This window comes from Salmo trutta, chromosome 29, assembly GCF_901001165.1.
Source record: "Salmo trutta chromosome 29, fSalTru1.1, whole genome shotgun sequence".
NCBI lineage: Eukaryota > Metazoa > Chordata > Actinopteri > Salmoniformes > Salmonidae > Salmo > Salmo trutta.
The window spans coordinates 7,901,143-7,915,030 of NC_042985.1; the positions used below are offsets into that span (position 1 = coordinate 7,901,143).

Here is a 13,888-nt window from a genome sequence, read left to right on the forward strand (position 1 = left end):
AGGAGGAATTGGCTTTGGGGGTGACCAGAGAGATATACCTGCTGGAGCGCGTGCTACAGGTGGGTGCTGCTATGGTGACCAGTGAGCGGAGATAAGGGGGGACTTTACCTAGCAGGGTCTTGTAGATGACCTGGAGCCAGTGGGTTTGGCGACGAGTATGAAGCGAGGGCCAGCCAACGAGAGCGTACAGGTCACAGTGGTGGGTAGTATATGGGGCTTTGGTGACAAAACGGATGGCACTGTGATAGAATGCATCCAGTTTATTGAGTAGGGTATTGGAGGCTATTTTGTAAATGACATCGCCGAAGTCGAGGATCAGTAGGATGGTCAGTTTTACGAGGGTATGTTTGGCAGCATGAGTGAAGGATGCTTTGTTGCGAAATAGGAAGCCGATTCTAGATTTCATTTTGGATTGGAGATGTTTGATGTGAGTCTGGAAGGAGAGCTTACAGTCTAACCAGACACCTAGGTATTTGTAGTTGTCCACATATTCTAAGTAAGAACCGTCCAGAGTAGTGATGCTGGACGGGCGGGCTGGTGCGGCAGCGATTGGTTGAAGAGCATGCATTTAGTTTTACTAGTATTTAAGAGCAGTTGGAGGCCACGGAAGGAGAGTTGTATGGCATTGAAGCTCGTCTGGATCTAATGCCTTTCTGATCAAATTTTGTTGCGTCTACACATGGTGTTAAAATGTGTCTCATCCGTCCACTGTGTCCACATTGTGACCTGATATTTGACAGAAATTCTTTCAAAATATTATGAATTTATTGAATTTAAGGTAATTACTTGTGCCATAAGACCTAGGTCAATGGTGCTTCCTGTCAATGATTTTAGTAGTTGGTATAATGATCATTTAAATGGTTTGACCATCCAGATCCGGAGGTCAGGAAGATCTGATCACAATCTGATGAATGTGTCATTTAATCGCCTACACCTGTAAATGTGGTGACAATGAGAATTTGGACAAGATCAGGACATAGGATGCATGTTAGCACCAGGTATAAACAGGGCTAAGGAGAGCAGTAGAACCAGTTTATGTAGATTTTTTTCGCAGGGTGACATTTATTGTCATGAGTCTTGCCCTGGAGGCAGCACTGAGAGGTTTCTGCTAGATTGGCCAGCAGCGAAGTCAAAATTGCCAATAGTGTAAAAATTCATGATAACTAAAATTAGCTTTTTGGTGTTAATTTAAGGCCATGGTTAGCCATCATTAGGGTTAGCAGTGTGGTTAAGGTTAGGGTAAGGTTTAAAATCAGATTTTATGACTTTGTGGCTGTGCCAGCGAGTGACCACTCTGCAGAGCTGCCTTCATTACTTGTGTCATCCCAATAAATACCAACCTGCATGGTTTTCAGGCTGCAGGCTTGACACTGACAGTCAGTAAGGCAAAGAGACAGGTCTGAATTCAAGTGTAATATTCTCCTGTAACTACATTTGGACCTTCTAGCTACAGCTGTTTGGAGCAGCACATTTGTGGTGAGTTAGTCTATAAATAAAAATAAAAAAATAGATTATGTTATAGGTAATCTTGTGTGTGTAAAGGTTTCTCATTTGCATACAATATATCATACCTATATAGGTACACTACTGTTCAAAAGTTTGGGGTCACTTAGAAATGTCCTTGTTTTTGAAAGAAAAGCTCATTTTTTGTCCATTAAAATAACATAAAATTGATCAGAAATACAGTGTAGACATTGTTAATGTTGTAAATGACTATTGTAGCTGGAAACGGCTGATATTTAATGGAATATCTACATAGGCGTACAGAGGCCCATTATCAGTAACCATCTCTCCTGTGTTCCAATGGCACGTTGTGTTAGCTAATCCAAGTTTATCATTTTAAAAGGCTAATTGATCATTAGAAAACCCCTTTGCAATTATGTTAGCACAGCTGAAAACTGTTCTGATTAAAGAAACAATAAAACTGGCCTTCTTTAGACTAGTTGAGTATCTGGAGCATCAGCATTTGTGGGTTCGATTACAGGCTCAAAATGTCCAAAAACAAAGAACTTGTCTATTCTTGTTCTGAGAAATGAAGGCTATTCCATGTGAGAAATTGCCAAGAAACTGAAGATCTCGTACAACGCTGTGTACTACTCCCTTCACAGAACAGTGCAAACTGGCTCTAACCAGAATAGAAAGAGGAGTGGGAGGCCCCGGTGCACAAATGAGAAAGAGCAAGGAGTGTCTAGTTTGAGAAACAGACGCCTCACAAGTCCTCAGCTGGCAGCTTTATTAAATAGCACCCGCAAAACACCAGTCTCATAGTCAACAGTGAAGAGGCGACTCCAGGATGCTGGCCTTCTAGGCAGAGTTCCTCTGTCCAGTGTCTGTGTTCTTTTGCCCATCTTAATCTTTTTCCTTTTATTGGCCAGTCTGAGATATGGCTTTTTCTTTGCAACTCTGCCTAGAAGGCCAGCATCCCGGAGTCGCCTCTTCACTGTTGACGTTGAGACTGGTGTTTTGTGGGTACTATTTAATGAAGCTGCCAGTTGAGGACTTGTGTATTTCAACCTAGTGCATTTCCACTTGGGGAAAAAAGCACAACATGATCAGTTAATCTCATCCATAGAAATATAATCATTCTAGTTCTGTGTTGTCAACATGCTTAGTTAGTTTTAGTTCTATGTTGTCAACATGCTTAGTGAGTTTTAGTTCTATGTTGTCAACATGCTTAGTGAGTTTTAGTTCTATGTTGTCAACATGCTTAGTGAGTTTTAGTTCTATGTTGTCAACATGCTTAGTGAGTTTTAGTTCTATGTTGTCAACATGCTTAGTGAGTTTTAGTTCTATGTTCTCAACGTGCTTAGTTAGTTTTAGTTCTATGTTGTCAACGTGCTTTGTGAGTTTTAGTTCTATGTTGTCAACGTGCTTAGTTAGTTTTAGTTCTATGTTGTCAACGTGCTTAGTTAGTTTTAGTTCTATGTTCTCAACATGCTTAGTTAGTTTTAGTTCTATGTTCTCAACATGCTTAGTTAGTTTTAGTTCTATGTTCTCAACATGCTTAGTTAGAACTAAAACTATGTTGTCAACATGCTTAGTTAGTTTTAGTTCTATGTTGTCAACATGCTTTGTGAGTGCTCCACCACTGCCTTGAGTCCTATTTTGGAAGTTTAAGACTTCCAGTCAGCTCTTACTTTGGGTTTCTGTTGTTAGTTTCCGGAGGAGTTGTGGAATTTCATTTAGAGCTTTTGACATCGTCCTGAGCTTTGTCTTTCATGTGAGTTCACCTGCTCTCTGGTCTGTATTTAGTCACATCGTGGAACAGTCTGTATTGTTCTGGTTGTAGGCGTGTTACATTGTGTTTTATGGTTAGGGGTTAACAGTTACTGCTCTGGGACCTGTTTCCTCTGAATGTGACCTCCCAGAATGTGTGCTTCTGGAGAATGTCTAAAGATGTGTGTCTGAATGTATCTTATCTCTTTCTCTTTCTTCTTTGGAGGGTTTTAGTTGTCTTAAGCATCCATCTCTCTGAATGTTTCTCCTTTCATTTTTCTCTTCATTGGAATTTCTCAAAACATTCTCTCTTTTTCTCTCTTCTCTAGAACTTTTTATTTTTTATCTATAATCATCTAGGAAATTAGGTGACAGGGAGAGGGAGGAGACTCAAGCAAATGCACCCCCCACACACATACTTTCTGTCTCTGTCTCTCTATCTCTCTCTCTCTCTTACACACATACACACTCCAACACACACACAAACCCTCTCTCTCACACTCGCTCGCTCGCACGCACGCACGCACGCACGCATCCCCTTCAGACAGGATCTATCCCCTTCAGACAGGATCTATCCCCTTCAGACAGGATCTATCCCCTTCAGACAGGATCTGTCCCCTTCAGACTAGATCTGTCCCCTTCAGACTAGATCTGTCCCCTTCAGACTAGATCTGTCCCCTTCAGACTAGATCTATCCCCTGCAGACTAGATCTATCCCCTTCAGACAGGATCTATCCCCTTCAGACAGGATCTATCCCCTTCAGACAGGATCTATCCCCTTCAGACAGGATCTATCCCCTTCAGACAGGATCTATCCCCTTCAGACAGGATCTATCCCCTTCATACTAGATCTATCCCCTTCATACTAGATCTATCCCCTTCATACTAGATCTATCCCCTTCAGACAGGATCTATCCCCTTCAGACAGGATCTATCCCCTTCAGACAGGATCTATCCCCTTCAGACAGGATCTATCCCCTTCAGACAGGATCTATCCCCTTCATACTGGATCTATCCCCTTCAGACTGGATCTATCCCCTTCAGACTAGATCTATCCCCTTCAGACTAGATCTATCCCCTTCAGACTAGATCTATCCCCTTCAGACTAGATCTATCCCCTTCAGACTAGATCTATCCCCTTCATACTAGATCTATCCCCTTCAGACTAGATCTATCCCCTTCAGACTAGATCTATCCCCTTCATACTAGATCTATCCCCTTCAGACTAGATCTATCCCCTTCAGACTAGATCTATCCCCTTCAGACTAGATCTATCCCCTTCAGACAGGATCTATCCCCTTCAGACAGGATCTATCCCCTTCAGACAGGATCTATCCCCTTCAGACTGGATCTATCCCCTTCAGACAGGATCTATCCCCTTCAGACAGGCTCTGTCCCCTTCAGACAGGCTCTGTCCCCTTCAGACAGGCTCTGTCCCCTTCAGACAGGCTCTGTCCCCTTCAGACAGGCTCTGTCCCCTTCAGACAGGATCTGTCCCCTTCAGACAGGATCTGTCCCCTTCAGACAGGATCTGTCCCCTTCAGACTAGATCTATCCCCTTCAGACTAGATCTATCCCCTTCAGACTAGATCTATCCCCTTCAGACTAGATCTATCCCCTTCAGACTAGATCTATCCCCTTCAGACTAGATCTATCCCCTTCAGACTAGATCTATCCCCTTCAGACTAGATCTATCCCCTTCAGACTAGATCTGTCCCCTTCAGACTAGATCTGTCCCCTTCAGACTAGATCTGTCCCCTTCAGACTAGATTTGTCAGGATCTGTCCCCTTCAGACAGGATCTGTCCCCTTCAGACTAGATCTATCCCCTTCAGACTAGATCTATCCCCTTCAGACAGGATCTAGGATCTATCCCCTTCAGACAGGATCTATCCCCTTCAGACTAGATCTATCCCCTTCAGACTAGATCTATCCCCTTCAGACTAGATCTATCCCCTTCAGACTAGATCTATCCCCTTCAGACTAGATCTATCCCCTTCAGACTAGATCTATCCCCTTCAGACTAGATCTATCCCCTTCAGACTAGATCTATCCCCTTCAGACTAGATCTATCCCCTTCAGACTGGATCTATCCCCTTCAGACAGGATCTATCCCCTTCAGACAGGATCTATCCCCTTCAGACAGGATCTATCCCCTTCAGACAGGATCTATCCCCTTCAGACAGGATCTATCCCCTTCAGACAGGCTCTGTCCCCTTCAGACAGGCTCTGTCCCCTTCAGACAGGCTCTGTCCCCTTCAGACAGGCTCTGTCCCCTTCAGACAGGATCTGTCCCCTTCAGACAGGATCTGTCCCCTTCAGACAGGATCTATCCCCTTCAGACAGGATCTATCCCCTTCAGACTAGATCTATCCCCTTCAGACTAGATCTATCCCCTTCAGACTAGATCTATCCCCTTCAGACTAGATCTATCCCCTTCAGACTAGATCTGTCCCCTTCAGACTAGATCTGTCCCCTTCAGACTAGATCTGTCCCCTTCAGACTAGATTTGTCCCCTTCAGACTAGATTTGTCCCCTTCAGACTAGATCTGTCCCCTTCAGACAGGATCTATCCCCTTCAGACAGGATCTATCCCCTTCAGACAGGCTCTATCCCCTTCAGACAGGCTCTATCCCCTTCAGACAGGCTCTATCCCCTTCATACTAGATCTATCCCCTTCATACTAGATCTGTCCCCTTCAGACAGGATCTGTCCCCTTCAGACAGGATCTGTCCCCTTCAGACTAGATCTATCCCCTTCAGACTAGATATATCCCCTTCAGACAGGATCTAGGATCTATCCCCTTCAGACAGGATCTGTCCCCTTCAGACTAGATCTATCCCCTTCAGACTAGATATATCCCCTTCAGACAGGATCTAGGATCTATCCCCTTCAGACAGGATCTATCCCCTTCAGACTAGATCTATCCCCTTCAGACAGGCTCTATCCCCTTCAGACTAGCTATCCCCTTCAGACTAGCTATCCCCTTCAGACAGGATCTATCCCCTTCATACTAGATCTATCCCCTTCATACTAGATCTATCCCCTTCATACTAGATCTATCCCCTTCATACTAGATCTATCCCCTTCATACTAGATCTATCCCCTTCATACTAGATCTATCCCCTTCATACTAGATCTATCCCCTTCATACTAGATCTATCCCCTTCATACTAGATCTATCCCCTTCAGACTGGATGAAGTGTGTGTGGTTGTTTGTGTGTGTTCTGCGTGGGTGGGTGTGTGCGTGCCTGCCTTCCTGCATGAGCGTGAGTGAGTCTGTGTGGCCTCTGACAAGTTGCCAAACAATCATGAGATTCCGACCACAATGGATGTTTACTGAACTGTAGACAACATGGGGGCTGTGTTCAGTCACATCATTATGGAGGCTTTGCCACCTGAGGGTGTCTGTGCACAGGTGTTCATTTTCAGATCTGTGTCCTCGGCCCCTCCTCACTCTCAATTCAATTCAATTCAAATCAAGGGGCTTTATTGGCATGGGAAACATATGTTAACATTGCCAAAGCAATTGAAGTAGATAATAAACAAAAGTGAAATTAACAGTAAACATTACACTCACAGAAGTTCCAAAAGAATAAAGACATTTCAAATGTCATTACGTCTATATACAGTGTTGTAACGATGTGCAAATAGTCTCTCTCTCGCTGTGTGTGTGTGTGTGTGTGTGTGTGTTGTTTTATACATGAGACTGCTGCTTCTGTTTCAGTAACTTGTTACTTTGGGTGACCACTCAGCCCTGGCACCTACCCCACATGTTACAAACTGATGATGTCAACAGCATAAAGGTGTACATGAAATGGCTGCAGTAGCTTATAGAAGGGTTGTAGGGAGAATGATTGACATGAGAGAAAGAGGACATGAAGTGGGCTATAGAGACAGTCTGTTACTGACGTCATAATAACACAAAGCTGAGGCAATTCCATTGTAACCAGCTTGTTACGATGCCTCCTTAATACACTCTGACCTCAAACCTCACATCACCTATAGGACTATATTATATTGTATCATTCTCACTCAGTCAGCAACCCAGGACTTTAGGACCTGGGGTAGCAGGTAGCGTAGTGGTTAGAGCGTTGGGCCAGTAACCGAAAGGTTGCTGGATCGAATTCCCGAGCTGACAAGATAAAAATCTGTCGTTCTGCCCCTGAACAAGGCAGTTAACCCACTGTTCCCTGGTAGGCCGTCATTGTAAATAAGAATTTGTTCTTAACTGACTTGCCTAGTTAAATAAGAATAAATCAAAAAGGACTCCTGTCTTTTCCATGCATTATTTTCCTTTCTCCTTTGTTCCTTTTCTTCATCTCCTTTCTCTTGCTGTCTCCCCTCCTCAGTAACTATCCTCCTCCTGCTCTCTCTTTCTCTGTCTCTCTCTCTCACTTAATCTCTCTGTCTGTCTGTCTGTCTGTCTGTCTGTCTGTCTGTCTGTCTGTCTGTCTGTCTGTCTGTCTGTCTGTCTGTCTGTCTGTCTGTCTGTCTGTCTGTCTGTCTGTCTGTCTGTCTCCACTCAGTAGAAGTAAATGGCCTTATAAAAACACACAGAGCAGGTTGACATCCAGCTGTTTCCCATGCCTCTGCTCTCCTCCCTACGCTCCGTCTATCAGCTGCTCTGCTATCAGCGGGTTTCTACTGTATGTTTAACAAGGTGAGGCTGGGAGAGGAAGCACCACAGAGCCTGGAGACTGTACACAACCTCTGCACTGATTTTGCCTCTTACTTTTGCCATTTGAATGGTTTGCCTTTATGGTGTCATAACCAAAGAATATCCACGAGGAGTGAATGTGGTTCACTGGTTGAATGTGACTGAAGTTAGCTATAGCTGTGATTTCACACCGATACATTGTATAATGACTAATCATTTCAGGAGATGAACTCTGTTCTAGTAAATACCTTTAGAGAGTTTCAGACCTGAGTCATGCTGATGGGAATTCTTTAGCAGGTATCCTAACAATAGTTTACTGCTGATCAAACATGTCCCTGTAATTTACATGTGACAGGCTAGATGTAAGATGTCAATTCAGAACATGTAAACAGCTGAAGTGTATAAACCTTTGGTCTCTGTTAAAGAATTTGAAACGGGTGTGTGTGCGCGCGAAAGTGTGAGAGAGAGACCAAGAGGAGGAGACAGAGATTAAGGGGGAAAAGTGACACTTAAAAAAATATTCTCGGTCTTTTCATATTCTAAATGTCTAAAAAGCGAAATACTTATCATGTAAATGAGGTTGGCGATGGAGGCGTTATTTAACGTTGTAATCGTCCTGAAGAACGTATAGCGAACGAGGCGGTTTCGGGTCGACTTTGCAGTCACGTCACTGTGGTGAGAGAAGGAGACAGCGGGAGGACAGACGTTAGTAGTAGGAGCCAAATGATACAGAGGAAAGGAGAGGTAGCCGTTTAGCGCTCCGGGAACTGTTTTCATGCTGCACAAACCGCGAGGTAGGCCTAATAATATATTTCATCCTTTATGATAACTTTGAAATGTTTTTTTTATTATTACGAAATCATGTCACAGCTTTTGTTTCGTTTTCCAATAAGCCTATCAGAAAATGTTAGAGAAAGTGATTTGATTTTACTGCAGTTTCAATGAATGTGTCAATACATAACTGTTTATACCATGGAGCTGAATCGATCCAAATGGTTTATAGTTGAAATGGGTCCTAAGCCTATGGCTCCGTTTTTAGGTGGAACCTAGATGGTCACATCCCAGTCAACTACACTATATAGCCTGTAATTGCTCAACATTTTATATATTGTTTCCTAATGTAACAATTAACAGTTCATATTTTCAAATAATTAATTCATTACGATAGCTATATACATTATTAGGCTACTTTTGAGGGTCTTTTTTCTTCAGAGGAACTACAGTATTTCTGATCCCAATGATTTATGGCAGTGTAGTTTCTCAGCTCTTGTAGGCTATAGGCATAATCTGCAGTGAGAGGTATTTACATTCAAATTCAAACTGCGTGGGTTTTAGATGTACATTAGTATTTTCCTTCAGGTTATATCAATTGTGACGAGTCTGAGCGCGTAAAGGAATGAACGTCACAGAACCAAGCCTAGTTTACTTTCTGTCTGATGCCTGTTGCTTTTTGTCATTCTTCGAAATCTCCTTCTTAATAGGCTATAAAAAATAGTAAAATCATGAAAAGAATCATGTAAAACTCCAAGGTATTCTACCTGAGCCTAACTCTTTCCAATAGGCGCACTTACGGCTACAGAAGATAGTCTCCCCTATCAGTCCACAAGTCAACACGTTCCATTTGGGAGGAAGTATGTGGTGATACAGTTCCCGTTGGGATTATTTACCTGCATGGTGTGCAAACACACCGCTCTCTGTTGCCCTTGACCGAATAGAGCGAATTCCCACCTGATGCAACGCGCCTGCGAGACGAGAGAAGGAGAGCTGGGGACTGAGGGAGGAAGGGAGGGGAAGTGGGATGTTTGGCGACAGCTATGCAAACTGGCTCCAATCTCAGTCGGGGCGGGCAAACCGAGGTGACAGACCATTCCGATTCCCAGGATTGTTTTCATCCGCACATCGACCCCGTGAACTCCTCAACTCGAGTGATGCTGACATTGAGCAGATCCGGATTACTGTACCAGGATCCCCAGACGGTTTTTCCAGATGGTCGCCCACTAATACCGCTTTCTTAACCCCCAAATGAAGGATTCCACTAATGCAGTTTACAGTCATTTATCCATTAATGGGGTTTTCTGGGTGTCTTGTAATCCTGTGTGATTGTATTTCATGTCTTTTCCAGGCCTGCATTAGGCTGCTATTACATTGTCATCAATATCAGCCTGTAGGTTCTTTGTTTTTCACTTCATCATTTTTCTCATTTAGCAGACACAATTTACAGTAGTGAGTTTTCATACTGGTCCCCCGTGGGAATCGAACCCACAACCCTGGTGTTGCAAGCGCCATGTTCTACCAATTGAGCTTAATTTCCCACTGTTTGACATCTATTCAGTTGATATCTCTCATACGTGTCCAATACTTTTGGTCTATGGTGTATGTATCAACCATGCTTTGATGGTCATGTCAGGTTATCAACCATGCTGTGATGGTCATGTCAGGTTATCAACCATGCTGTGATGGTCATGTCAGGCTATCAACCATGCTGTGATGGTCATGTCAGGTTATCAACCATGCTGTGATGGTCATGTCAGGCTATCAACCATGCTGTGATGGTCATGTCAGGTTATCAACCATGCTGTGATGGTCATGTCAGGCTATCAACCATGCTGTGATGGTCATGTCAGGTTATCAACCATGCTGTGATGGTCATGTCAGGTTATCAACCATGCTGTGATGGTCATGTCAGGTTATCAACCATGCTGTGATGGTCATGTCAGGCTATCAACCATCAGGTTATCAACCATGCTGTGATGGTCATGTCAGGTTATCAACCTTGCTGTGATGGTCATGTCAGGCTATCAACCATGCTGTGATGGTCATGTCAGGTTATCAACCATGCTGTGATGGTCATGTCAGGCTATCAACCATGCTGTGATGGTCATGTCAGGCTATCAACCATGCTGTGATGGTCATGTCAGGTTATCAACCATGCTGTGATGGTCATGTCAGGTTATCAACCATGCTGTGATGGTCATGTCAGGTTATCAACCATGCTGTGATGGTCATGTCAGGTTATCAACCATGCTGTGATGGTCATGTCAGGCTATCAACCATCAGGTATAACCATGCAGGTGGTCATGTCAGGTTATCAACCATGCTGTGATGGTCATGTCAGGTTATCAACCATTGCTGTGATGGTCATGTCAGGCTATCAACCATGCTGTGATGGTCATGTCAGGTTATCAACCATGCTGTGATGGTCATGTCAGGCTATCAACCATGCTGTGATGGTCATGTCAGGCTTATCAACCATGCTGTGATGGTCATGTCAGGTTATCAACCATGCTGTGATGGTCATGTCAGATTATCACCATGCTGTGATGGTCATGTCAGGTTATCAACCATGCTGTGATGGTCAGGTAGCACCATGCTGTGATGGTCATGTCAGGCTATCAACCATGCTGTGATGGTCATGTCAGGCTATCAACCATGCTGTGATGGTCATGTCAGGCTATCAACCATGCTGTGATGGTCATGTCAGGCTATCAACCATGCTGTGATGGTCATGTCAGGCTATCAACCATGCTGTGATGGTCATGTCAGGCTATCAACCATGCTGTGATGGTCATGTCAGGCTATCAACCATGCTGTGATGGTCATGTCAGGCTATCAACCATGCTGTGATGGTCATGTCAGGCTAAGATGTTTTTATTGTTATTTTATCCTGAGTTGTGCTGTTATTCAGGCTATCAGCTGTCTGTCAAACAGCTGTAGTGACTGGACAGTGCCTGTTACAACATAGTTCATTGGTTACATCAGTTATATGCAAAACCTTCCAAGTGGTACAGGATATTGTGTTGTCGCAGTGCCGTCCGAAGAGGGAAACTGTGTTTGACATTGATGGTTCATGGAGATAAGAGATATCCAGCACACACCTTCTTCCTTATGGACCTGTTCTGTTACGTCAATGAAAGGAAAGTGCATGTCTGCTCACTGCCTGCTACCTATGCTCCAGGTGGAAGGTGCCCTTTGACACAGATCTAGAATCAGATTACCCTCCTCAAACCATAACCTTAACCATTCAGGGTGATAATGTAAAACATGATGTTAGATCATCTTAGGAGCAACTTTATCCTACTCTGTCTGGTGCTGTCTGGCACGGTCTTCATTGAGCTAGTAGTGTGTTTTGGGGTCATAATGGTGTTTATCAGGTTGTGATGTCATATGAGTCTGTAGTGGTGCTGTGAGGAAGTGATTGATGACCTTCAGTCCCCAGTGTTCTATTCTCAGCTCCTTCCTGAAGACTGCACTAACGTTTGCTTACCAGACTTTAAATGGTTCCCGCTGGGGGAGGAATAAAAGCTTCTCACAGACCTACAACACACACACACACACACATACACAGGCACACATACACACGCACACACACACACACACACACACCCTCTTTCCCTTCCACAACCACCAGCAAAACCAGTGTCAATGACAGCAGTGGTGTAGGCAAGCTGTGCCTCCTGTTCATCTCAATGAGGACTTCACCAGTCCCTTTCCCTCACCCCTCTCCCCTCTCCACCAGCCCCTTTCCCTCACCCCTCTCCCCTCTCCACCAGCCCCTTTCCCCTCAACCCTCTCCCCCTCTTCACCAGCCCCTTTCCCTCACCCCTCTCCCCCACTTCACCAGCCCCTTTCCCTCACCCCTCTCCCCTCTCCACCAGCCCCTTTCCCCTCAACCCTCTCCCCCTCTTCACCAGTCCCTTTCCCTCACCCCTCTCCCCTCTCCACCAGCCCCTTTCCCCTCAACCCTCTCCCCCACTTCACCAGCCCCTTTCCCCTCACCCCTCTCCCCCACTTCACCAGCCCCTTTCCCCTTCCCCTCATCCCCTCTTCACCAGCCCCTTTCCCCTCACCCCTCTCCCCCACTTCACCAGCCCCTTTCCCCTTCCCCTCATCCCCTCTTCACCAGCCCCTCACCCTCACCCCTCTTCACCAGCCCCTTTCCCCTCACCCCCTCTTCACCAGCCCCTTTCCCCTTCCCCTCACCCCTCTCCCCCTCTTCACCAGCCCCTTTCCCCTTCCCCTCACCCCTCTCCCCCTCTTCACCAGCCCCTTTCCCCTTACCCCTCTCCCCCAGCCCCTTTCCCCTCACCCCTCTCCCCCCACTTCACCAGCCCCTTTCCCCTTCCCCTCACCCCTCTCCCCCTCTTCACCAGCCCCTTTCCCCTTCCCCTCACCCCTCTCCCCCTCTTCACCAGCCCCTTTGCCCTTCCCCTCACCCCTCTTCACCAGCCCCTTTCCCCTTCCCCTCACCCCTCTCCCCCTCTTCACCAGCCCCTTTCCCCTTCCCCTCACCCCTCTCCCCCTCTTCACCAGCCCCTTTCCCCTTACCCCTCTCCCCCTCTTCACCAGCCCCTTTCCCCTTCCCCTCTCCACCAGCCCCTTTCCCCTTCCCCTCACCCCTCTCCCCCTCTTCACCAGCCCCTTTCCCCTTCCCCTCACCCCTCTCCCCCTCTTCACCAGCCCCTTTCCCCTTCCCCTCACCCCTCTCCCCCCTCTTCACCAGCCCCTTTCCCCTTCCCCTCACCCCTCTCCCCCCTCTTCACCAGCCCCTTTCCCCTCACCCCTCTTCACCAGCCCCTTTCCCCTTCCCCTCACCCCTCACCCCTCTCCCCCCTCTTCACCAGCCCCTTTCCCCTTCCCCTCACCCCTCTTCACCAGCCCCTTTCCCCTCACCCCTCTCCCCCACTTCACCAGCCCCTTTCCCTCACCCCTCTCCCCTCTCCCCCAGTCCCTTTCCCCTTCCCCTCACCCCTCTCCCCCTCTTCACCAGCCCCTTTCCCCTTCCCCTCACCCCTCTCCCCTCTCCCCCAGTCCCTTTTCCCTTCCCCTCACCCATCTCCCCCTCTTTTCACCAGCCCCCTTCCCCTCACCCTCACCCCCTCCCCTCTCGGTCTATGTGGTTGGTGACATCAGATAAATAAGCCATTTATGGTGCAGCAGGTGAAGTATAACCGTGTATTGATGCACAGCGTATTGAGGTAAAAGTGTGGGTTGCTGTGTGTGTCTGCCTGGAATT

The 13,888-nt window shown here is 46.1% G+C and overlaps 1 protein-coding gene across 2 annotated transcripts in view; it reads left to right on the forward strand.

Annotated features, from left to right (window-relative positions):
• The first annotated feature begins 1,381 nt into the window (after positions 1-1,381).
• LOC115166844 (DEP domain-containing protein 7) overlaps positions 1,382-13,888 on the forward strand; it is a 28,983-nt gene continuing 16,476 nt past the window's right edge. Inside the window, exon 1 of one of the 2 annotated variants that reach the window (XM_029720715.1) lies at positions 1,382-1,476. Coding sequence is in view for 1 of the 2 variants with exons in the window: in XM_029720714.1 (XP_029576574.1) it covers positions 8,651-8,669 (19 nt within the window). In the remaining variant the exon portion in view is untranslated. Of the gene's footprint in view, positions 1,477-8,355; positions 8,670-13,888 lie in introns of those variants that run through there. The other variant, XM_029720714.1, reaches the window with a different exon arrangement.